This window comes from Buceros rhinoceros, unplaced genomic scaffold, assembly GCF_000710305.1.
Source record: "Buceros rhinoceros silvestris isolate BGI_N320 unplaced genomic scaffold, ASM71030v1 scaffold11351, whole genome shotgun sequence".
NCBI classification, from domain to species: domain Eukaryota; kingdom Metazoa; phylum Chordata; class Aves; order Bucerotiformes; family Bucerotidae; genus Buceros; species Buceros rhinoceros.
This window is the reverse complement of record NW_010396102.1, coordinates 27,836-54,972: the sequence shown is the minus strand read 5'-3', so window position 1 is coordinate 54,972 and position 27,137 is coordinate 27,836. Positions and strand designations below refer to the sequence as shown.

At 43.1% G+C, this 27,137-nt stretch overlaps 1 protein-coding gene across 4 annotated transcripts in view; it reads right to left on the bottom strand.

Annotated features, from left to right (window-relative positions):
• Positions 1–27,137, bottom strand: part of BANP (BTG3 associated nuclear protein) — a 124,810-nt gene that overhangs the window by 76,083 nt on the left and 21,590 nt on the right. For all 4 annotated transcript variants that reach the window (XM_010145804.1, XM_010145803.1, XM_010145806.1 and 1 more), the window contains 2 exons: positions 18,949–19,188; positions 2,551–2,718 (listed from right to left, as the gene is read on the bottom strand). In XM_010145804.1, the coding sequence (XP_010144106.1) occupies positions 2,551–2,718; positions 18,949–19,188 (408 nt within the window). The remainder of the gene's footprint in view (positions 1–2,550; positions 2,719–18,948; positions 19,189–27,137) is intronic.

The following is a 27,137-nucleotide window of genomic DNA, read 5'->3' as shown; positions in this document are numbered from 1 at the left end:
AGGAATTCTGCTCTCTCCACTCGACAGTGTGTGTAATAAGGACCAGATGCCTGTGAATTATGACGCTGTAATTCCATTGAGGGGTTCCAGGGATGTCAAACCACAAAGTCTGAGCGATGCACGAAGTTACCTGAGCAGAGCGCCGGAATCACAGCCCTCTCGTGCAGAAGTTACCTTTTAAAAGTATTTTTTCCTTGCAGCTTTTCTTCTCTCCTTTCCTTGCAGCTTTTCTTCTCTCCTTTCCTTATATACTCCTTCAGCCCCTCAGCTCGCTCTCCTGCTTCTCCTCACACCTCCTCGCCTTCCTTTGGGTGAAATCCCACTCCCACCTGATTTTGGAATGCAAGTTTGCTGTTCAAAGGACCACTCGATTCCGAAAAGTGCTCTGGTTTTCTGAGCTTTTTCCCAGTGGGTGCAAATGTAGTGGTGAACCCATCCAACATCTTTATAGCCTCCCAGAAAACGACGCCAATGGCATTCCGAGTGAAAGCGCTATTCTAAGGAAAATTAACAGAAGACTCTGGATCCATGGGAACATTTTCACATACCGTTACCAAAGGCAGCTGTTAATGTCATTGCCGGTTCTTTACACTTTTGGCTGCACAGTCTATACAGTCCTGCCAACAACGTGCCAAGATGCCTCATCTGACCGTCATCATCTTCAGGACCAAAGACATCTTTATAAGGACATGCAGCCACCTCTTTGCTATGCAGGGGATCGGGAGGTGAGATAGCCCGACCAGGTGGCATCAAATCTCCGGGGGGAAATTCTGGAGATTGAGGTACCAAAGGCTCTACTCCAGCTACATTAGCTACAGCCTGGGTGCACAACCCAGACCACCATGGTGCCTCTTGCAGACCCGGCTCATGAGCATCTGCACCACGCTACTGCCACCTGCTCTGACAGTACCCTGCTGAAATCCCAGGAGTTAACTCGGGGGTCTTTGTACCCACAGAACTCACTAATCAGCTTGGTGGAACTGGAGGAAAAAATTGAGTTTGCAGCTTAACCACAAAAAAACAAACAAAAAACCCCCCAAAAACCACAGACCCCACCCAAACCTTATCATCTTGTGGCCTTCTGAAATCAAGAATTGACTGAGTGTGTTTTACATCTCTGCATTGGTCTCCCCAAATCCCTAAACCAGGAGATTATAGATTAATATTTTTTAATAATACATCTCAACAACAGTCGAGAACAGTCTAATGAGCACAGGCCCATGATATCCACTTACTACTGCCTTTTTATTCTAAAATACTGATTGCTAACAGACTGGAAATAAAAATCCCATCAACATATATGGCTTATGGTTATCATTACATTGATTAGTTGTTTTAATTTGAGAATTTTGGATATGATTCCCACTTCTAGCACATAAAATTTTCCACTGGAAGCAGGTTTTGGCAACCTTTGCATGAGATACAGTGGTTAGTGTTAACATGCAACCAAAAATTTTATGCAGGCAAATAAACTTACTTCCTTTTCTTTGGGCTCCCTTCCAAAACACTGTTTTTAATATATAATGTACAAATGTCCCATAACACTGCTTTATATTAAAAGCATGAGCCAGAAAGGTCCTATGAGAACACTTCTTAGGTCAGTATTTTTCATTTGTTATTATTATTCACGCCTACATACCTATATGGAAATATAGAATCACCTACAACAACATACTTAATTCCTTCAGAGGAAAACACTTCAGGAACAAAATTTAGCACGTCCTGCTAAATGGTGTGAACACTCTGAGACAGATTTATTCGCTCGACTCCTCTTATGAACAGTTTCAGAGACGTTCTGACCTTCTACTCAAAAAATTGAACAGGGTAAATAAAACCATGTGCAGAATTTTTCAGTTAACACATGGGGAGGGATGTTCTCCAGCACCTCGGTGAAGCCAGGCATTCAGATAACGCACGGATCAACAAAGCAAATCCCTCTCACACACTTTCATTTCTGGCAATCTGCATTTTACTACTGTTTCAGAGACAGGCTCCCCTTCTCCCTTTGCTCTTTGTGAGCAACCACACACATCTCCCTTCCCTTCCAGCATCATTAACGCACCGCAGCCAGGAGCATGACTGCACTTTGTTGATGAACCAGGATCAGCGGCTCATCCTGCCAGGGATCTACACTGGTACGAGCCCCGGGAGGCTGCGCAGGACTCTGCATGCACCGGGAGACGGTTGGCACGCACTGACAGCCCATGGTGATTGAACTAGAAATGGTTGGCTTCCCTGAGCATGCGGCCACCCTCCCTGAGGAGCCCTGCAGACACACATACCCTGCAACAGAGAGCTCTTTGCCAAAGATAAACCGTACCTCAAAAAAAAAAAAAAGACATAATATAAAATCCACTCCAAATATTAAGTTGTGAGAATGTGAGTTTCTTCACAAAAACATTCACATTTTGGGGGCTGCATGCACCTGTTGTACACAGAACTTGAGATCAATGTCATTTTTGAAAAACAAATGGGATTACCACTATTAGCTTCCATTTCCACTGGGGTTTGGTTGGGTTTTGGTTGTTTTTTGTTTGTTTTTTTTTTTACCTGAACCACTGTAAGATGATGATGAAGGTGTTCGCCTTGAAAAGCTTTTCACAGCCAGACTCTGCCCTCGCTGTTTCCGCCTCCACGCTGTTCGGCATTTGGAGTCTATGCTCTGCTTGATTCGATACCAGTCAGACTCTGTGATTCCAAACTTGTAAAAGAGGTGACCTGTAATTAGAGAGAAGTACAAAGGGAGGAAAATCAGCACAAATCCATATTTTCAGGAAAATGCATAGATGACACTGTCACACGCACAAGGAGAACAAAGGAACTCTGAAGGTTTTAGAGCTGCTCTCGTGCTTGACTCTGCCTAAAGGAATACAACATTACAAAAATGCCAAAGCCTCACGGTGATGTGATTTCAACAACAATTCACAAAATTCTGTTTTCTCACTGACAATGCCCCATAGTACGAACGTCTGATATGCAGGAAGCCATATAAAGCTCCCCATAAAAAAAACAAACTTCTTTTAAAGCTCAGCTCAAAATTCATCAGAATCCAGTAAAAACACAATACAAAATTAGAATCTTCTGAAAACGTTACTACTAGTATGAAGCCCTTTGAAGAGCCACACGATGCACTTTCCAGCGTTCAGTGCTACGCTGCCAAGCTGTGATATAAACACAGTGCTGACTGGTGAGTTGAATTGCGGATTTGGAAACAAAGCTCCTACAGACTGAGTCCTGCTGCCAGCTCGAACCAGGCTCATTGACATGTGCAACCTCTTCACCCGGAGGGGAAGACAAGAAACAGAGGGAGCACAAAGACTATTTCAGGTACCCAAGAAATACTTGTTTCAACATCTGGACAAACAGCTTTAAAGCCGGGAAGGAAATATGTGCACTGTCAGCTGTTTCGAGGTCCTCCTTGTATTGCTACCTACTTCTACCATTTCATCGTTAGCCTCTGAGCAGTTCACGGTTTGCTAAAAGCATCAACAGTTGAGAGCATCTGACTGTATGTTAAGAGAAATGTATAATCCTCATGGCTGCAGGAAAAAAAACAAACCAAAACAAAAAAAACCACTTGAGAAAGTAAACCCAGAGGTTCAAAACCTGTGAAATAAAACAGAACTCTGAACATTTAACGCTCCCTCAAACTTCAGTGCTACTAAACCTTCCTGATCTTACCTGTGGCAATACCACAGGTAAAAAACAACCCAAAGCTGGAATATAAGCTTTTATTCAATGTTTTACTTGAAGGATGTCTTTAAGAGTCTTATTTCCCTTTCGGTATCAGTTGCTTTCCAGACCCTGCAAAGAAAAATGACCTTTTCAACCCACTGGGTTTTCAATCTTACTCTCAGACAGGATCCTGATCCTGTGCAGTACTTGCTTCAGCTGCTGTATAGTCCTACCAACAGCGTATGGTCTGCTCCTGTAAGACAAATGACTGGAAGCTACCGCTGCCAAACTCCAGGTTTGCACAGACGAAGAGCTTTGTACTCCCCTCTGTATTCCAAACAAGCCCAGAGTCCTCAGACACTGACAGCTGCCCGTTACTGATCTAACACGCAGACTATTGTACCTCCAGTCATCACCATTTTTAAAACACGCTGTTTTCCAACGCTCTAATTTTTTCATGGATCTGTTCAAAAAGCAACTTGAAATAGAGAACATAAAGGAGGAAAACACTGGCTTCAAAAAGTTAATTCAAAAGCGCTTTAAAGCCCCGAGATCCCTCATTGGCAAGTGACAGCGAGCGGGTTCCTGAGACTGCTTTACAACCCTACACTGCGTCTCCAAAGAGGGAGGGGGGAGTAGGAAAGGAGAAAAATCGACTGAAATGATCATCTGCTGCTGTGCAACAGCTTCCTTTCCCTAAGTGTCAGCAAAAGGAAAGCACATTCTGTATTGAACATACTGAGACCACATTTCTCCCTGTAATCTATTACTAATACGCAGAGAAATGGGTTTATAAATGTTTGCAGTAACGTCCAATAAATATAGCTGCATTTTAACTCTTCATGTGACTTCAGCTGTCAGGGCTTGTGTAGTCCTACATGAAACACAGTCATGTGCTCTGTGGTTATTTTGGAAAAATGTCCACATTTCATTCATGATGACGTTTTAATGGCTTTCACGGTGTATGTTCAGAGAAGTGACTGAACCAACCATGGGTCAGAGAAAGCTCTCACAGAAAAGCAGCCCAGCTGGGAAATTTAACTCCTGCGCTGTAATCCGTGGGGTATTCCAGGATGTCACTTCACTCAAAGAGAAACCAAAGCAGTATAAATAATTTGGGATAAGACCATCTCAGGTGCATGTGCTGTTTGTACCAGGAGACCCGAGACGCGTAGGACAAGATGTGAAACGTGACAAGTGCCAGAGCCATGACGTAAAACATCCCAGAAATTCCTCTGTTAAGGAAAGACAGGAAAATACCTTCTTCAACTTACTGTTCTCAAAAGTTATAATTCTCATTGATGTGATAAGGAATGGCCATGAAATAGTGGCTAGACACACCACTACCTTCACGGAGAGAAGACGACAACAGGGGAAAGCATGGTAAACAGAGAAAGAGCTGAACATCGCTGCTTCAGAGGGAGGTTGTAGGCTAGAGAGACCCAAGGCAGCAGGCACAGATTTTCAAAGCCTGGCGTGCTTATTTCTTTTCCCTGATTTGTGAAATTCCTACTTAGCCGTAACGGTGGTTGAAGGTGCAAAATGGTTATAGATGGAACGCTGCTGTTTGCACAGATCTTTACTGTAACCGCAGGCTCCGTCACAGTAATTGAGTGTGTAAATCAAGCATGAAAAATTAGCCTGTAAGTACAAAGATAGTTGATATAAAGGTTAAATGAATGGCAGATGTATAAATCCATCCAGTTGGTATTAGAGTCCAAAATGTTATTGTACGAGCAGGTCTTTAGTGACCACGTTTCATAACAGTCCGCCCACGACTAAAGAAAAATCTAACGCTAACGACGGGGGAGTATTTTTACAGCAGATAAAAAGTTTGCCATAACATGAGAAATATGATTTACCTGTAGCAGAGAGACATCCCGACAACATGTGCAAACAATACTGGGAAAGCGCAGCGTGCCAGCTTGCTGGGCTCGATCCATAAACAGTCCCATGCGGAAGAGCTTTCAGCTGTCTCATTGCGACTATGTCAAACACTGGGAAAAGTGAAACGCAGCACTAAAAACGCTGCAAATGAGACATTCAACTCAGGGAAGTTTGTATTAGAAAAGACAGAAATACTTGACTGAGAGGGGGTTCGAGTTTTTCGGAACGTTTGCTAGTCGAAAGCAGCGGGAAGCACTGCGATTTGTAAGCAGCTCAGGATCTATGAGCCGCATAACAACACCGCTAAAAAAAAATACATTTAGCGAACTCAGTCCTTTGGCAAAAGACAACGGTACGAGAAGAGCGGAGTAAAGGATTCACATCATCTCAGGATGGCTGACTGTTTTTAGTGATCTTTTAATGTAGGACAAGGGAGAGTTGGCCCTAAGGTTCAAAACAAAGGATGTGCTTGGTTTTAAACACTGCTTTCTTTGGGAACCACACTTCCTAAACAAAGCTTTTTATGAAAACACACCAGAGGCTTCTAATAGTTATTTAATAAATCGCAAGAGCTCAGCTGAGTTCTAGAGACCAGATACATCCCAGCAGCAGCTTGGGAGACGAAAGGATTTGCACCAAGAATCCTCAGAGACACGGGCTATGTGGAGCTGTGCAAAGAGAAAGCACTCTGGTTTGCAAGCAAGAGCCGGTGTCCCGACCTGGTCACGCAGAGGCTTAGGAGAGAGGCGTGTGAGCCTCAGCAAAATTAAAGGCGGCTTTAAAGAGCCAGCAGATGCATCACACTAAGGTTTGCCTTCCACCTCCTGGATGAGAGAGACAGCGCATTATTGCCAAAGCTCCTCTAAAAGCAAAGACGGCTGATAGAGCAACTTCTAGAAAGCTTCTTGTGCACCACAAATAAATCTTCCCGTGGTTCAAAGGGAAAACAGCTCAGAAACACGGGGAAGATGATCAAACACCGTCAGCAACAATGTCTGACATGACTATATACTGCTGAACTTTTGGGGTATCTAATGTACGACAGAAGGGGGAAGGGTTTGGGGCTTTTTTTTTAAAAAAACAGGGACAATTGGGAAAAAAGCAAACGCCATGAAAACAATGCTGCTGAGAAAGTAATCCTCTTTTTCTCAGAGGTCAGAAGTCAGTCAGCAGACAAAACAACCCACTTAAAAGATTAAATTGTAAAGAAAATTAATTAAGAACAAATTGAGGCGGAAATGAAGATATTTGTAATATCAAAACCAGACATGAAATACTCCATCTTGATACTGCCCTCAAATCAGCCTCCTAAACCCCAAACTTCACATCAATAGCTGCCGTTTAGGTATTGCTGGGTCCTGCTGCCTCCCTTCTCCATGAATACCAGTTTTCTTTGGAAAATGAGGAGGTAAATCATTATTTTCGTGGACTTGGCAGTGCCCTTTGCTGCCCCTCACACCGAGACAGCCCAGACTTTCTCTCTGATAGCGGTCTACCCGCCGCACCTATAAAATCAAGACATACTGACATTAAATGTGTAACCCAGACAGACTGGCTTCACTGTTCCTGCCATTTTCAAATTCAACATAACTTTAAAAGTCTAGAGAAAAAGCAACAGGATGCCACGTCCGAGATTCAGACGATTACGTTGAGAACAGAATCCTTTTAATTGACAAGAATGTGACAGATATTAAGAAAAACAAGGGCTTCAGATCCTGCCTGCACCGAATCGTGAAGAGGGGCGATTATTTGGGGGTTTGGCGAACAAAACACATTTTTTCACAGAAGGGTCATACATTTGGAGTTCTTGTTATTAAACGAATAGCATATGACAACAAAATCTGCTATACTAAATACTGGAACAGCGGAGGAAAATATTAAGCACCTCTGAAGTTACTTCTTGCGCCTTCAGGCTTCAATGCTTCAAACATGATTACGGTCATGCATTGACCATATTGAAACGATTTTTAATTGTTTACTCATCTGACAGCTGTAAGGGCGGGTTTGAGCTCCACAGTTTGAGGCTGTTTCCCCATCAAAATGCAGGAGCGTTTAGGGTTGGGCAAAGGGATGCGGGAGGGGAGGGCAGCGAGGTCCTCACTGAAGGGAAACGCACCCCGTTACAGCCAATGGGAAGGCAGAAGCTTGGCAGCTTCTCCGACGCCACATGCTTGGGAACGTCAGTTGTGTCACCAGATAATCACTTTCTGTAATGTTCTTCTCATCCCCAGGCTAAACAGCCAAAAAGGGGCGGGGGGGGAGCTATGAAAAACTCAGAGAGGAGGGAAGGGAAATCCAGCAATCACTCGGTTTTCCATCTTATTCCCACAGTTCCTTCATTTAAATATCACATTCATACCTCCTGAACAGCTCTAAATCTACAGACTACTGGAGACACACATGGTACCACACAAGCTCTACAAACAGCCTCAAATACAACTGAAATCCTCTTCTACTGCATGTACCTAAAGAGGATTTACTAAACCTGCGTCAGGAGTCACTGCTGCAGACAGTGAAATATAAAAATCACACACTCTCAAACGTTCATGTTAAGGGTCGAGGGACCAAGGTAACAACTCCTCGAATCCTTAAAGGTCCCCTTTGTCTCGACAGAGACAGAAGGGGTTTAAAGGGGAAGGAAGACATTCACACCTCAGTCTGTGTTCGGAAAACTGAAACAAACTTTTAACAAACAACAAATCCACACAACTATACACTATTATATATAGGCACAAACCGAGAAAAGGGGGAAAAAACGAAGAAGAGAAGGTTTACAGAAGCTGTTCTTTTCAAGCTCAGTTCCGCAGGCAGCTGGTTCTGGGCGGGCAGGCAGCCAGCAGCGCAGGGGGAGTAGAAAGGCCTCTGCGGCTCCCTGTCCAGGCAGGGAAAGGAAAGTTCTTTTCCGCGCGGCAAGACGGAGTCGGGGGGGAAACCCCCGCACAGCCAATTTCATAGCAGGAAAGCTCTCGGGGCATGAATATTCTCACCCGATTTCAGACGGGACTGACGGCAATAATAGCTCAGAGTCTGTAGTCCCCAGCGACCCGGGGGTTGTAGGCCTCAGGTCTCGGGCCTGGTCGGGCCTGGCCGTCAGCCCGCAGAGCCGCAGGAGGGCTCCTGTCGTAACGCTGCCCGGAAGCCGAGAGGGGCCGCTCCCCCGGCCTGCTGCCTTCTAAAGGCTTCCGACGTAACGTTCCACCTGATCTCTTAACCAATTAAATGCGGAATTATCGTATTTGCATGGAATAATTCTATTTGTCCACTACCCAAAACAAGGAAGTTTCAGCTCAAACCAGAACAGTTCACAAAATGGGGACGTTTCAAGAAATTTGCAGCTGTCAGCTTTTAAAGAAGAAATGCCCTGCCAAAGAGGATTTCGGCAAATAAGATTCCATAGATTATTTTAACAGATTATTTTATTACACTCTTCAACTAAGTTATGATAATATAAAAACCTCAAAATCCCATCTTAATCAATTCCCTTTCTACTTGGCCAGTGGGAACTCTACACCAGAGATACTAGAGATATACTAGAGATCATGACAAAACGTGTAATTACTCATTTTACAACGACTGCTTTATAACAAATACCTCAAAATCATTTACCTACAGTAAGAAAGTTAAATCTGTCATGATTTACAGTAAGGAAATTCATAAACGCCCCTGAGAACACCACTGAACACCGGGCACGCTGGAGGAAACACTCCAGATGGGAGCACCATCAGTGCCGGTAAGTGTGAGCACCAGATTAGACAGTCCAGGGAATAAGGACTAACTTTAGGGACGCCAAACACTTTTTTCCAGGAGATACTGCTCATGTTGCACAATTCTCCTGCTTCCAGAGGCCATCGTGATGTGGTGTTCTATAAACACACACATCAGCACATTAAGGAACCGAACTCCAAACACCATTTTTGTGCCTTTTACAAGGTAACTGGAGCAGACGCAACACCATGGACATAAACTCCTGCAGACTGCACTGCCACCAGCCCATTCCAACTCACCAAATCCCAGCAACACAATTCCAAGGCTTACCAGGTTTACCACCTGTCCCCAAGGATGACGACTATCAGCTCCCCAAGTTGAAGAACAGGATGAGTTGAAGTAACAGCTCAGCACTCACGGCTTCCTGTTTGGAAGGGAAATCTCCTTTCCAATACACGTGAAAGCAGCTTCTTGAAGTTACTGCACAAAACCCAACGTTTTCAAACAGCAGTTTCTCATCTCTGCTCCTAAAGCAAAGCCAAGTTCAAACCAAGTACCTGCCTGGGATCAAAAGAGGGCGTTTGGCTGCGCCAGCATTAAAGACACCAGAGGAAGTGTGGAAGGGCAGCCCAGCAGCTATTGACAAAACGCTAACTGTGCTATTCCACCATCCTGCCCATCACAACTCGGTGCAAACTGAACACTAAACCATTCCGGAGAACAGGCAAGAAAGTTTTCCTCAAGCATGTCAAATTGGTGAGGAAACATTCCACAGATTAATTTCGGGTGAGCTTCGGGTACAAAACATGGTCTCCACCATCCACAAAGTTTTTTGTTTGCTTGCTTGTTGTATTTTTTTTTTTAGAAGAAGTTAGGAGAAAGCACTACAACCCCAAAGACATGAGGCTTCTCTTTCTCTGGTCTTGCTTTCTGTAAAACATGGCCAGAATGTCTGGTATTCTGAAAGATTTGAAGCATTTTGAACCCAAATGTTACGTAAGAAAAGGAAGCACCTTCTCGGTGCTTACGTGCAGACCTGGCTCAGATGTCCTTCTGGCAATGGACTGTTCCAATGACTAGCTTCCAACCATCAGAATATGCAACATCTGATTTCATTTTATTGTAAGTTGATTTGTCTGAATATTTCATTAATACTCATTTAGAATATTTGTCTGAATATTTCATTTTTAACAAGTCATAGAACTGGAAGAAATGTGACATTAAAAATCATTTTAAATGCCCTTGTTCTCCATGTTTAAAGGACCCCAAGCAGGTCTACAGCATCCTACCAGACATTTCCAAGACAAAACTAAAATTAATTAGCACCTAGAATCTCCGAATTCCACCAGTGTATCCTAAAACAGAAAAGCTTCTGCACTCAGCCACACCTTACCACCGCGCTGGAAAACCAGCCAGTCTATTTTTATCTGTTTTACCAAGAGCAGAACCTGATTTATTTTGAATTGTCAAGAGACGGCCGTAAGCATGCAAATAATGCCATCCCATGGAGCGTCCAATTCCCAGGCTGGCCGGAAACGACAGTGGTTTTCTCCGTGCATGTGTGTGTGTGCTCAATCCCCGACTCTTCGCAGCGCAAGCCAAGTGCTACAAAAGGTCAGAACTGCAGAACCAGAGAGATGCTGGGAAATGGAAGCGAGCAAGTTAGTCACCACAGAAACAGGGTATTGTTGATGATCCTGGCTGCGTGCTTGGAGTGAAGCGAGTTCCACGCGGCGCGTCACAGTAGTGCCCGTACGGATCCGTAAGGATCTCTCTGATGGTGACAGAACAAAAACAGCTGCATAAGTGTAACTGTTTCCTAACCAGAGCGTAACAGTCAAAAGCATGAAGTGTCTAAGGCATTAAACGAACCAATCAGCCCCACAAGAAAATAATTCAAGACCAAATCAGAGGTTTTATAATCAGAAGAGTCTTCACATCATCTACTACAGACTTGCTACAGTTCACGAGTTACGTCAGAGATACTCCACTATGTGGACCCTGCACAAACGACACACATTTGTTTCTATTTCCCCCCATTTTTTAAAGGAAACACATTGCTTGCTCTAAAAAACATCCTGCAAAAATCCAAAGACATAGCAAGAAAACAAGATACCTTGAAAAAAGAAATTCTGTGCTTCATTTCCTCCCAAAACATATCTATTCATGCAACACGTGGGTCACTGTCTGAAAGGAAAATTGCCTATTCCATGTAGCTGTAAGCTGAAAACTGCAGGGGCAGCATTCCACATGGACTGCTCAAGTATCTGCATCTGAAATGGCTTTTCATGAAGCTCAGGACCTAAAGACTCCAACACTTGTTTGACTTACCCAGCCACTCAGTCTCCTTCCAAACAAAATACCTCATGCGCTCATGATAACCATTACCTTATCCCCGGACAATAAAAATGCACTTCTTGTGCTTTTACGTCTTCAGTAACATTTACCTTTTCATTTTGCACGCTCAAAATGTCAAAGTGTTCACTTATGACCACAGTCAGCAAGCAGAAACCTTGCCATGTCTTTTACTCGCTGGGAGAAACAATTCCACAGGGTTTATCAGACGTCAGCCCATTCTGGAATGGAACATGCCTAAATATATGACGTGTTTATTGCCAGAGGATCAACTTACTGTTTGAAATCAAAGTCTGATGCTCAAAACAAATGGAATCACCTAAATGGAAGCAATAACTCTCAATCGAAATAAGTGTGTCTGATTTTGAGGAGCTGCTGCCAACAACCCCACATCGGGTCCGTTTTGATAGCTGCAACCGGACAGAGAAGAGGATTAAAGAGCCGCTTGTCTTTTCCGCAGCAGCGCAACGTGATCTGACAGACCCAGCAGCAGAACCCATGGAAAAGGAGGGTTGTTGCTTTAAGCACCCCCTTCCCGAGCCATCCCATTACATAAGCGCTTGCCGTGGTGCCACGGGACCCATCTGCGTGGCAAACACCGCCACACGTGCCGCCAAGAAAAACTCACTGGTGAATCAACAGCGACAACTTCTCCCCTTCCGAAGGAGCTTGTGGGTTTGGAAAGGACGGGCACGACAGAAACCTGAACGCTGCAGGAATTTATTTACATTTGACTCGCAGTCCACTTGAGGCATCTCCTCGCTTCACTTTTTAACCCTTGTGAAGGGGGGAAAAGAGAGTTCAAAGCCAGGAGAGGAAAAGCAATGCAGCTTCCTGGAATTCCATTCTCGACCTTTTGTGAAATCACAGCTCTCCTCGCACACAGCGACGCGTTTTCCAGATGAATGTACATTATTTTTGCGCTGATCATTCTGGGTCTTCCACTCCAAATGTCAGGGATCAAATACTTTCTTAGACTCTTCAAGTCTTCTAAAACCACACCGTAAAAGTTCAATTTAGTCATTTACAGGCCTTCAATAGTAAATATTTCTTGCCTGGAGTCCACTGAGCATTCACTAGGATATTTTATTTACTCAGTGATACTGGGTACCCACCAGCTTCTCCTGCAGATGGTAAGAGCAAAGCACCCTCCACACGCTTCTGAACGAAGCCCTAAAGGGACACCACTGCTGCACACTGGAGTAACGACCCTGCAGTCACGACACTGGAGAGGTTCCAAGTATGGAGGAATCAGCCCCAAGAAAACAGCGATGAGTACAGCCATGACACAGAGAGCCCTCTGTTTCACTTGTAACTTCACAGCTCAGATGGATCTTCAGTATTGATAGAGGTGATCCCTGGACACCACAGTCAACATGCTGATTATAAATGGTCCAACAGTTCTTGGCAGTGCTGGGCTAATGGTTGGTCTCGATGATCTTAAAGGTCTTTTCCAAACTAAAGAGTGCTGTGATTTGTGCTGACATCAGGGTTTGGGGCTTGTCAATACAAGAATACGTGATCACTTCTGAAATCCACGCAAAACTCCCTTAGTTTTCATTAGAAAAAAAATACCATTTTTCGACTAAGTTACCGTGTTTGTAGCAGTAACTTTCCCAGCGAGCACGTCTTTCTCACAAATTACACAACTTGCCCCTTTTTTGTTACTCATTCCTGAAGCAACATTTAAAGTCACTGTGAAAACTGCTTTTATGCTCACAGACTTATCTGTGCCTCTCCAAAGCAAGGACCAGCACTCCACATGTACTTTAAGTAAGCTCACCCAAAGTGGAAAAGTATTGACAGGATGGAACAACGGTGCATCAGCGGGAAAAAGATGGTCAAGTGACCAAATGCATCAGGTTTCTTCCTTCTGTAGACCCTACGACCTCACAAATGCTTGACCACATATCAGACAGCACCAAGATACACACAACCCCCGTTGCAACTGATGGGATAAGCAGCTGCTTGCCTTCAAGAATGCAAAATTAAACTCATCACCCGTATAATGCAAGAACAACCAGAGAAGCGTGAGAAGGAGAGAGAAAACATGCTGCCAACAATTTAATTTTCCCAAAATTGCTCCTTTTATTTCAGTTTATTGAACAGTAACTGGCCAGGAAAGTAACTGGAATCAACCTAAGCACTCAGGAAAGAAGGAAACAAGAGGCAGCAGCAGAGCACTTGCAGAAAGTCAGTGAGCAAGCGCCTGCGTTGATGCTATTTATGAGAGCTGCGGCGCTGAGATAAACTCAATGGGCTCTCATATTATCTTCTTGCCTCAAAAGAGGTTATCGCTGCCCTCCATGTGGCCGCATTGAATCGATTCACAAAGCAGCAGCTATTTGGAACTGAAGCCAGGCTTTTGCAGCTTGGAGGAAGACAACGCGTTTGACAAAAGCAGCACTGCAGCATCGCAATGCCTTTCCCAAGGGTGCTATACAAAAAATAAAACACAAACCTAATGCTTTTCGGATAGGAATGAAGCACAAGAGAAACACTGTACCACCTCTTGCCATTTAAAGATGTGCTGAACACTCAGACTTTGCTTCTCACTCTCTTCTGAAGAGTATGAGATAGTTCAACATCTCTACAAACTCTTACTCCTCTCTTCCAAATTCCGTCCCTAACAACAGTCACCACTCTCATGGACTTCACAATGACCCACAGTGCAGCTTTTCTGGGATCATCAATGGAATCTCACCACTCACCAAGCTTCAGGGCAGAGGCTGTGCACAGCACACAGCTCAAGAGAACCTGCTTCAGCTCCCCCATCTGCCCCAGGTGTGACGCTGCACAGCGGGGCAAAGTCTTGTCTGTTTATACTCAACCCTTCATGCTGTAAAACAAAGTCTGTCCCACCTCTAAGCCACGATCTGGTAGCTGAGGAGAAATGCACTTCAGCATCTGATAACACCGCAGTCCTCAAAGGAACAGCCTGAACCGAATTCTTATTCCAAAGCACTATAGTCCCTGGCATTCATTAGTAGGAGAAGAAAACACTGGCAAAAAGTATTTCCAGAGTCCACAGGTTTAGCTCATCCACGTGAAGACAAACCACACAACTTCTTTTCAGACTACCACAGCCTGGCAGGTTAGTTGATGTCTTATATAGTGAAGAAACAGGAGCAGAGTTTAAACAGAAAACATCAGAGGTCCTCAACAAATTACTACCTTTAGCAGTGCCAGGAACCCACTCCTCTCCCCTGCAAAACCTCCAGCATACCCCGAGCATGACCGATTCTTGAGCTAGCAGGGCTGTCAAGGGGGCTGGGCAGAAACCACAATTAGCAACAATCCAAGTTCCAGAAATTCATCATTTTCTAGTGCTGATGAAAGATTAAAGATGCGACAAGAAGCCAGTTTCAAAGACTGTGAATTTTTCTTGACGTTTTCCCAGTCTCCTGATGGAATCCAGGGTCCAGATGCACATCTACTATTGGTGATAACCAAGACTTGCACCTGGGTGTAAGGCTGTTTTAATCCATTGTATATACACTATACGGTCTGGCCATTAGTGACTACTATGACATTCAGAAGTGCAACTCATGAAGCTCAGAATTATAAGCAGGAAATAAACAGAGTGCAAAAGAGTATAGGAAGGGGGAAAAAAGGATATAAAAGTAAAATGGGTATAAATTTCTAAAAATACAGCACTAAAATAGGCTTTTTTAAAGTGGAAAAATGAAAAAAGAAAAGACTACGTATGTTCTGTATTTCTAGTGTACATCTTCAGTAACCACAATGTTTATTGACATAAAATATTCTCTATACGGCAACAGTCTGCAGTATCTGATAGAACAGATCCAGTGGGGAGAAACATTAGAGCCAATGGTTTGCCTGTGAGAAGCCGCTTCCTCCAGTACATGAAAGCCCAATAATGCCTAAGACAGACACAACAGAAGTGTGGTGTGTTTGGTGTTTATCCTGCACTCTTAAGATCCAGATCTTCATTAAAAGCAAACAAGAAGCTGAAACAGCAGCGACTTTCTGCAAGCCGCAGAGTTTACACGACAAGTCGCCAGCTGCTGAAAGCGGCCAAACCTGCGTCACGCAGATGTGACATATCACAGAGGGTGAAACAGATGTTCACTTGTGAACGGAGATCAGCAAAAAATCCACTCAAGAAGCGGCACTGGGAGCAGATGAGAAAACTGAACAGAACCACTCTAAGCTGGCTGTACCAGCACCCACATCCTTCCCCCCAGCAGCCTCTGGGGGGACCTGGGCTTCTCCGCCCTTGGGTTTGGTTTGTGGGGTTTGTTTCAACAACCATCACAGCCCTAATGTGAGTTATTTCAGTAGTGCCCTGAGCAACGGGTCGTGCGTGGAGCTGGAAGGATTTCTGGTGTCAAACACTACAACTGAACCAAGGGCACAGCTTCCCCTTAATTGTGTCTCCTTCCTCCTCCCATCCACTCATTCTGCGTTTAATTTGTACGTACTCATCTTCTCGCGGCATAATTAGCCAGAACTGGCAAACATGTTAAAAAATTACTAGTGAGAGCCTGCAGCAAACACGTGCAGATGCAAGAGGCTTTCCGAGAAATGACACACTAACAAAGTTACTCACAGAAATATCTCATATCTAATGTGCCTTTGGTTCTATTTACTTAGATTATTTTAAAGAACAATAACTTTTGATGGATTTTATGAACTTCAGAAATCCGCTCTAAATTTTTTCCAAGACAACAGGTAAAACCATCCTTTGTGTTATAAAGTTTCCTATAAATGCAAAACTCTGAACTTGCAAACCTGTTTTTTCAGACTCATCTGTGGAGATTGCAACAAAATCTCGAAGGAGATAAACCTCAATTTTCTGTTACGCAAAGAAAATTACAGCTGCGGAGGTTCTCCTACTGTATTTCACCAGAAAACATCTACATTTTTACTAGGGCTGAAGTAATGAGTTACTTAATGACACATAGTGTGTTTAAGTCATTTTGGTTTCTTGCCCCCAAATTTTCTTCAATACCACAGCCATCCCGCAGGCAAATTTATTCCACAAGTGAAAGTTTATACTTCCACAGATAAACTTCTATCTCTCTTGCGGTAAACCTTATGCGGTGTATCAAGAATTTTTAATAAACATCTCTTCATTTTCTATAGTTTCTGTGTATCACACAAAATATTCTCTCTATTAAATACAGATTTGGTTAGTGTTTTCTTTTTCTTCCAGAAGAAGAAAGGAATATTTTTCCACTGACAAACTTGAAACAAAGGGAAAACGAAAATCCTCTGCATTGGCTTGAGCTTTTCTAGCTGTGAGTGGCAAATGGGAAGCTGAGGACATCAGATTTTTCATTTCGGTTTAGAGTAACGCATGGCAGTGTTACTGCTCAGGGCAGAACCAGCCACAGCGTTAGGACAACCACCTCACCCAGTTCCCACGCTAGCGCTGCTCTCAGGTTCGGGTATGTTTTATGGAACAACACTTCACCAATAAAAACCAGATGGTGTGGACTGGTAAGGTAGAGTGGATGGGGCAGGGCAGGACTCTCCCCAGCACTTCCCTGACAAGTGCTAGTGGTGGAATCGTGGAGGTTCAGAAATCAAATTTCCGTTCAGCTTAGTGACTCGCAAGTGATGACATGAGGTTATTACATGAAACCATCGTTTCTGGACCAGTGTTGTTACTGTTCAGTTTGCTGCTTCATCATGTTTATGCACATTTTTGCCACTTTTTGCCACAGGATTCTTCGTCATTGCTGACAGCAGATCTCGATAACCATGAACATTAAGGTTCCCTGAAAGTAAGCTCTGGTCAGATCCACACAGGGGCACGATCCCTACTTTGTTACAGACTGGTTCCCAAGGGAAAGCAACACATTAGCCAACAGGAAGAAGACACAGAGATATATATCAGATACCTGGATCCCAAACCTTCCGAACTGCGCTTATGACATCAAAGACACAGACAGAAATCTACGGTTTAAAAACACAGGGGAGCAAATTCATTTATATTGATGAGATCAAGAGATAAAAAGGTGAGAGAGATCGAAATTACTTTGAATCAATCTCCCTTAAAACTACATATTTAATATATTTGCAGTAAAAGCCTGAAGTCTTCTGTTTCAGGTATGCGATGAGACAAAACTCGACCTGGTGCAGCAAACTGGAGGGGTTAGTCCTGCCTATCGATGTCCCCCAGCCAGCCAGAAAATCACTAGAAACAAAAGCAGGTCAATAGAACTGGATTTCCTCAGCTCAGCTGTGAGAGAAGAAAAGACCTGAGTCTCATCATCGAACACCCTTCACATTTTCTTCCATCAAACATGCTGCCCTAACAGGAGCATAAAACCAAAACACCAAGTTCTTCAAGCACAGTTCAAAACAAGCTTGCTCTGGCTATGCCCTAACGCCTTAACTGAGACTTCCAGTTGGCCATCGCATACAGAACACTCCAGTACAACAAATTATTCCAGCTCTACTATACCACTGACATATATATATAAAGAATCTTTTAACAGGGAGATCTACTGGTGTATTAAAATCTAGTTCAATTAGTAAAGTCATTTTTAGACCCTCTCTTCATTCCACACTAACATTTAAACGTGTTTCCTCTTCGCATGCACAGCAAAGATATCACACAAGAGCTGTAACTCTTGCGTTGGATGCTGGGCTGCTTGAGATCCCTTCACCTACACCCATTACTGGAAAATATTTACACCACAGCGCGTGGAACAGCCTTGGCTGTCCTCACTCTAATCACCAAGTAATCCTCTATTGGAAGGCACCGTATCAGAGCAAGAGAGGTATGTCCAGATCTTCCCCCTGTTCATTAATACCCAAAGACGCACGGGCACTGGAGCAGATCAAAGTACATCAGCATCATATCATCATATGAATTTCTGTCATGAATCCACAGGCTTTATGATACTTAATGTCTCCTTTGGTAGAGGTTGCAAATTTCTTCCATCTCAGTGTCAGCAAGTCTTTCCAAACGATACACATAAATGAGGAGCAAAACACTACAACTCAAGACCATACTCTTTTGAACACTTGAACAATACTTAAATTGGTGTAATTTGTTTTATTATTTGTTCCACTGTCTGAGAAAATAATGGTTTCTCTGATATTTACTACACTTGGCGTGCTCACAGCTGGTAGTCGCAAAGAAATCGGAATCCAGATTTCAAGATTGAGGAATTTCTGGTAAACATCCACAACAAAGTAAATCAAACCAGCCCATTAGGATGCCTTTATAAAAAAAAACAATAAAACATCTGTCTGGCAACAACAGTGCTTACCCCATTCTTATAAAACACAGTTTTACTGCAAGTGGCAGTCTCTGCCTTATCTGCACAGTCTCAGTATTATACTCACAGCGAATTCCGTAAATCATGAGAGGATCAAGTTGCTTCTTCCCATGCTTCCCCTGGCCCGAAAGGTTGGAGATGGCCTGAATTTCCCGATGGAAGAGATAATCCAGCAAGGTCAGTGCCATCTTCTCGGCCGTGCGGCAGTTCGTGCTGATGTGCAGCATGTCAGCAGGGGTGATGGGGCAACGGACCCGCATTTCTGGGTTATTTTCATCTCCAAGCCATGTCCCGTTGGGGTAATCCTCTAAAAAACAGAGATTGGGGGAATTTAACTGCGGCACAGAAGGAAACAGTCAAGAGTCATGTTACTGTCAACATTTCTTAAGTTATCATGTGCTCCTCCAGTTTTCCTGGTAGTCTCCATAAACTTGAAAATTTGGCACAACTAATAGGCTCAAAATTCACTACAGATCAAAAGTTATTCTCAAACCCACACCAGCAGTGACCAAAAGCTGTTGCCATTCATGTTCTGGCCTTCACGAGGACATGGTGCAATGAGTCCAGATGTCTAACTTTCTCTCCGATACCTTATTAAAGTGTCTCAGGGAGGAGGCGAAGTGCTGAAGAGCACAGTATATTCACAGTGTTCTCATTCATCAAGTTAGTCATCCCCTAAAAATGAACGTTACTGCAACCCCATAATATTCTTAAAGTCCAGCTAATCTCCAGAAGCTTTGAACCACATATTTTCCCAAAAGCATCAGATTAAAATGAGTCTATGCAAGACTATAAATCTAAGAAATTATGATAAATGGTGAGCAGTTATTTAGTCCTTTTAAAAGAGTATTTCAAGCAATGACAATAATTCAAACCCCTGAAATCCCAGTCGAAAATTTAGTCTTTCTTCTAATTTACTGGTCAGCAGTCCATGGTATTTCCTAAACCCAGTTCACCAAGGAATTTCCAGGCCCAGCATAAAGATAGTGAATCAGTCATGGATCATCTTCTGAGTGCATCCTCCCTTCTGTTCAAGTAAAAGGTCAGCAGCAGCAGAACTACACCCAGCTGCTCGTGTGAATACACATGCCCATTTGATAAAGAAATTCTTGGATTTCTGTCCCAGCCTCTCAGTTTGGGGGAAAAACCCTATTCATTTTAAGGGAAATACTAAGCCCTAACTGAAAATTAATCTTTGCAGGCACTACCACAAATGAGTGGACTCAGGTCTAAACAGAAACCAGAACAGAGCTCCCAAGGATGAGCAGCCTTTCCCAGGTGGAGGATGCAGCACAGTACCCAGAACGAGACTCTCATTCCAGGGAAAAAGCGAATTTCCAGTACAAATCTTGACAATGCTAATCAGAACTGGACAGAACATTCCCGTAGGATTTCAAAGTTAACTGACACGGACCGTTTGGATTTGATTTCTGTGTTTGCTCAACTTTGGGGAGTAAAACACAGCTTCCCGACCTTGGAGTCACTCAGCCCTTCCACACGAGAGCTCGATAGTATGTCACTGCTTGTCATGCCCCTTCAGAATGGTAAAAATGGGATCCAGTTACAGGACTTCTCTGTCATTAAGTGCCTTTGAAGAGGAGTTTCATGGTGTATACAAAGTCAGGAATTCCTGTCCCCTAACCATCCTAGTCACTGAACAGGGTGACAGTTCAAACCGATGAACATATCCTGTCCGGAGCAAGCAGAGTCTCTGTTTTGAGGGCTGGCGCAGGGTAAACAGCCTGCATTCTACCGGACCACAAGCCAAACGTACGCAATAAAATCTGACATAAAAAACACTTTTCCAACATGACCTCTGGGCTGAGTCACACACGTCAGATGCGAGTTTATAGCAATGAATAATGATCGAAAGGAGCAAACGTTTGATTATGCAACACCGATATATCTCCATAAACATCAGATGGTCGACTGCCGTCATCGTAAGGACGAAGTTACTGCTGATGTATGTAGCAGTGAGTCCCTCAAACTTTGTTCTGTTGAAATCAGAACTTAATGCTCTCTTCTGAATAGACTCTTATGTAAAAAAAATGGTGGGTGCATATATTTATTATTTGAACCTTACTTTTTCTCCTGCACTATGTAATGTGGCACACCGGCTGTTTTCTGCTCATGGCACCAGGTGCTGTCTGAAAAACGAGGTGGTTCAAATTAATTACACCCTGTTTTGAATGTCACTGTGTCTGGCCTCACCACAAGCCCGGTTACCATTATCTGGGAAAACAACAGCCTGTTCCTGAAGATAAATGGACTGTTCTATAAAAATTTGGGCAGAGCAAAAACATCTCTGGATAAATGTATACGTTTTTCAAGGAAATTCTAGGAAGCCTGAGCAAATGATTCTATACCCTATCAAAAACTTAGCAGTTCACAGAATTACTAATGGAGTTATTTCTACTTCTGGAACACCATCTACCTGCAATCTTGGTTAACAAATGCTCTCAACCTACATGAACCTAAGATTTTTTTCAATTTGCAAAGTAATCTCCTTTTCCTTTTTTTTTTTTTTTACTGGCACGGAGACCAGAACATACTGTTTTTACCACAAGCAACTGCTCTTTTATTGCTAACAGCCTGGAAGAAAGACACTATCTTGGTATTCTGACCTAGGAACACAAGCCTCACATTAAATTATCTCTTGCATTTTCCTCCTGCTTTAAAAGCTTCAACAGGAAGGGAATTTTGCTTTATAATCATTGTGCTTTAAGCAGAACTCGCATGACTGAAGTTAACCATGACTCTGCTGTCTCACTGCAGCTACTTTAGGGCACAAAAGCTAAATTATTCCTTATCATCTATAAAAATAATTCCTACTGCCCTGCCAACATACCTGGCACTTTGCACAGAGGACGCACAACGCAACTGGCACACAAAGAACTGGTGAAGTGTAGTTCTGTGGGAGGCAGAACTGCTCTGAACCAGTGGCGTGGTTCGGGGGAAGATGGACTGAGTAAGGAGAGAGAAAAAAGGACTCAGAGTTTGATGGAAGTTCTCACTGAACAACTAAGTACATCAATAGTACTGATTAAAGCTGCATCATTCGAAGCTCCAAGCACTCCAACAGCCTTTTATGCTCACCAAAACGGCTCTTTACATGTATTACTAGGCATTATATGTAATATCTAGACAGAATCTAGATGTGTCAGGTTATTTAGTACCCACACTCTGCAACAGCCAGAGAGCAAGTAAGGACTCCAGTGAGTGCCGTACACAGCTGCTTCTGTTCCTAAAGGCTCTCGAAACACAAATAATGTGGGGAGGGCTGGGGAGGAAGAACACAGTCAAAAAACCCATGCTTTTCTTAAAAATAATGAAGCCTAAATGCACACACTCATCTGGAACTCAGATAATCCCGTACCCTTCTTGTTGTGCCAGGAATAATTTTCCTTCGTTCATTTTCCCAGGTGGCCTTGTTGCATTTTGAGTGCTAAGTAGCAAGGTACTTCCTTAAGCTTCTTCAAGCCAAATATTTTATCATCAGAGAAGTGGCTCTTGATCGTTTCCACTCCCACTGTTAAAAGTCCTGACATTTTCATCTGATTGCCCCTCTCCACTCAGAAGCTCATTTCAATGACAGACAGCCTAATTTCTAGCCCCTCTTCAATGTTTTTTGAAGATCAGAAAATTCGCCTTTATCTCCATTCTACCGAATCCTGAACTAGTTTGCTTTTCAACGCTGTTTTCAAATCACTTTTACTGTATTAAGTCCATTTCTTTTATCTCCCAACACAGATGACCGTTCCTCTGTTTCGGCAGGGACGTGGGAGAAGACGAGAGGCGGCTGGGGCTGCGATGCAAACAGGCATTTCTATGGAAACAGAGCGAGCGAGCTTTAAGGTCAGCATCAAGAAAACCCATGTCAAGAGAACAAAAACCAGACAAGAGCTGCTGCGGCTTTCAGACTCGCTCTCACCATATGTGTGTGTTTTCCCACCCGGGGAGATGACAGACACTCAGCGGTTACTCCTGTCTTTCCATGGGCATACACTCCCCTAGCCCATCAGGAGGACTGGAAGCCGAGCTGGACTCCTCTCTCCCTAGGTGCTGTCAGTCACTCCTTTAAAACCAGGAAAAACAAAAGGGAACACTTGCCCACATAGACTCTTAATTCACATGTTCCATTATCTCGAGCAGTTGAGTTTATTTTACTAACAAGGCTGGGTGCAAATCTGGCATATGTTGCAGAGAAAACCGACTGGAAGCTGCAGTACAAAGACAGAAAGATGACTTAACCTAAAAATAGAAACCCCAAATGCTAACCTACAAAAATAAACCCCCATTTCTAGAGAAATTAAATATTTGGCTATGTGTAGAAGATTCTACATCACCTTTTAAAATAAACTCCTGTCAGTTAGCCCAAGTCCTTTGCCCCTGCAAGAGCCCAACGATTAGGTGACAAAGACTATAGAGGACCGACTTCTTGAACTATCACAAAACCCAAGGAACAGAGTGACAATCACGCTATATGGTAACCTACAAATCTAGCAAGGGGATTTAAAGCTTGTGCTAGAAGAAAGGCTAAAGAACCAGCTTTCACCAAAACCTCCTCTTACCACGAAAAGCAGTTAAGACGCTGGGAGTTCTGGAAAAGGAAGTGTACGACACACACACATATCCACAAACATCTCAAATCTCAGATGCAGAACTGGCGTTTTTTGCCTTGTAGGTAAAAAAGGTTTAATACCCCTGTAAATATAAAAGAAAGAAGCCAGAAGAATCTCATGCTCCAGGTATAATCTATACAGCCCAAAGGATTTGGCTAAGGGAGACACCGTTCGGTTAACGAAGCCCCTGTGGTTAGAGGACCAGGACGCTACAGGAGATACTCTGAAAATACCCCTGGAGTATCTCCTGTGCTCCTTCTTCAGTTGCCTGAGAGACAACACACAGCACGGAGAACACGCACGTGCAAATCACAGCAACTCAATTTCTATAGTCGTCTTTGGCTGTAACAAGTCACTGAAGCTCCTCAAGTCTCCCCATCAGCTCTGTATAATCCTGGCTTAAGGTACAAAAGGTTTGCTGTTTAACAGTTCGTTCTTGCTGTCTGAATCTGCTCATAAGGACCTTGGCAGAAAAAGCAAAGTGCTGCAAATGATCATATAACACGTGAGATTTGATCATACAGCGAACTGGAAAATCCCGGGGACAGATAAGTCTGTGCCACGTACAAATAGCAGCTTGGATTCACTTTTGGAAAGCAAAGTGGAAGAGGCAACATGTGACTAAACAGTTCTCTTTGGAAAACTATTATTCATCCTTTAATTAACACACTACATAGACCACTTCTTCCTTATCTTCTCAAAAAACACACGTGTTTACGTTTCTAATTCTCTGTTTTTGATAGTCTTAAAACTCAGTAAAAGGAACGCAGAGAAAACAGACAGGACACAGAACTATCACATGCGGTGCCAAGCATCATCCTTCAGGGTATCAAGGCTGAAGTTCAGGGACCTGAGTTCTAAATCAACGGATCTAGCTGTTTTATTTATATCACTTAAAAACAGCTTTCACGGAGCTCTGTTCAAGCACGTTTCACATCCTTGGGAGATACTAAGGACAGCGTGTTTCTGTCTTAGTAATTTCAAAGCCTTGGCTGTGGCACAGACATTTTTAATAGTATCTTTTAAAGCAGCACGGTAATGCTGAATAGGACATTCTTACAGCACAGAGACGAGAGGTCCTGCTTTTTCCTCCTTCCATACTGAAGAATCGGACAGTAGCTCTATTCATCTCAGATGTTATCTATTAAGAACACAAAAGGCTCCTTTTAAGCAATCATTTGAAAATCTACTCACCATTCTTACCCAAACCTATTTGTCCATCCTGCAACTTGACTTTCTTTGCCTAATACTAAAGCTCTTTGGTTAAAATGTTTAGACAAATATATTTGAGAACATCAGAATATTTTAACAGCTTTGTGGTGAGCATGAAAGCGCTACGGTTGCCAGGTTATAGCTCAGCCAACAGAAAACCAACCCGTGACAGGATTACAGCCACATACCAGTACGAGAGAACTTAGTAAAGGCAGAAAACAACACAGGCACTTAATATCAGAGGTTTAAAACTTCTGCAACTTAAAACCAGCCTGGATCTAATGTTCTTCACAATGTCACTTTTTGCAGGTGAAGGCAAAATCCAGAAGAACACAACTTTAGGATACAAGCTGTGAACAGAGACTGTACCCCAGGCCTTACGTACCACATAACCAACTAGTACCGGTATCTTCAGAGACACGAAGGCCTAAAGAATCGATTCACAAAGTGCTCTGCAAGGACAGCGTCAGCTGTACCATTTTAGTTGCTGAACCCAGTTCAGAGTCTACAGACCTCTACAAGTGTACAAGCGCAGAAAAACAGTCTCCTCTAAACAGCTTCAGTGTCTGAACTTTTCCTTCTATTACCACCCTGAAAGAAGTGCAATACCTGAAAACTGAAGAGCAAAAGCACAACAAACTCCCAATCAATGATTAAAAAAAAGACATGTCAGCATGGTTAGTACGTAAAACTTAATGGCTGCCCCACTCCAAAACTGTACCAGTGGAACTAATGAACTCCCCCCGCACTACCTTTGCTTTGGGTAATACTATGAACCGCATAACACTGGAGGGTGCCCACGACATTTAAATCACACAGCTCTGCCCAGCTCCGACACACCTCAGAGAAACACCAACTCCATTCTAGTCACAGCTCCACATGTGGGTTAAAGTCGCTGCCTTAGGACCCATTTAACTAAACAAACAGACAAACCAGCTATCTGTAACAGTTCCTGAAGGTCTACAGCAGTTCATTACAAAACGCACAGGGACAGCAGGCCCAAAAGATGATGTTTTAAAAGTGTTTTTCATTAGGCAATTGCTCATCATTTTTAAGCCTCATTAGAAAGTTCAAGATTAAAAAAAAAAAGTGACTTTGTTTAAACTGGGAATATGCTGTACTCCACAACTTACAGTAAGAACACAGTCATGTTAAAGTAATCTGGATTTTAAGAGAAAAAAAAACTCATCTATCAATTGTTGACATTTACTTCAAACACTTCTTAGTCAGAAATGTTTGTTTCTTATTCCATTAAAGGAGTGAGATGTGTAATCCATGCAAGGGGGGAAAAAAAGGAAAGAAAAAAAAAAAGAAGAGAACAATGAACAAGAAAAGTTCCCGAGTTTAACAAGAAAAGTGAAACACAGGTTTCCTGCAGCTTAAAGAAAAAGCACACAGTGCCTCAGGGGAGCACAGCAAAAACATTCATTTTCATTGTAGTTACACAGTTTTCATCCACCAAACCCAGTCAGAAAACCAGCCGCCATCCCCATTCTCAGATACGCAGTAAAACAGGCTGTTCATTGATTTGACATGCTCCAACTCTCATTCGGTGGTTTCTTTCCTCCAGAAAACATTTGTGCTAAAACAGACTTGTTCATGTATTCAGAGCATAACAACTGCACAAGAGACGTCTGAACACACGGGAGGAGTTACCTATATTGCTCTGGTGTTTCAAAAGACAGAAAGAGAAAAGAACAGGCAACCAGGCTCTGCATTCACCAGTGCCATGCGCTGTGGGTAAGGCCAGTGTCACAGCTGTCAGGAGCTCTCCAAAAGCTCTTCGGACCAGAATTTCTCAGCTTAGAACTAAGATCATTAGACAACAAGAAGTTCTCTGGTTTGAAGCAATGACTCTTGGTTCCAGTGAGGACCTTTATACACATCATTAACACACTGTGTTAAAGATGCAAGGAAGGCATTTTTTTCTTCAGTCAGAAAAATCAAGAGAAAAGAGAGGGGGATGATTAAGTCAATCAGACCCTACAGACAGCACTTACAATTAACATCTGAGCATTGCTGAGTAGTTTAAATTACCCGAACAGAGCAGCTGGGGCAGTTTTACTTGGTAGGTTGTATGCTTGCTGGTTTAAGAGGTTTCTGCTTTTTCACTTCTCGAGTGTGAGTCCAGGAGTAGGTCACACCTGGGCTTCCTCATTCAGTACAGTTAAAGAAAAAAAAGTTTCTATTTTTTACTCAGGATTTAAATGAAGCTCCAGTTCAGATCTCCAGAACACAAAGACTCAAAGTCAGTCACTTGAAGTTGATGTCCCTGCCTCATTTAAACTTTGAGAAGATCAGGGGCACTCAATTCTTTCAAACAGGGTTTCTGGAGGAAGGAAGGTCTGGTAAAACAGAGTTTCGAGCTTTGATTCGAGTATTAAGTTATCTCCCTGTTTGTAGAAAATGTAATCTTACATCT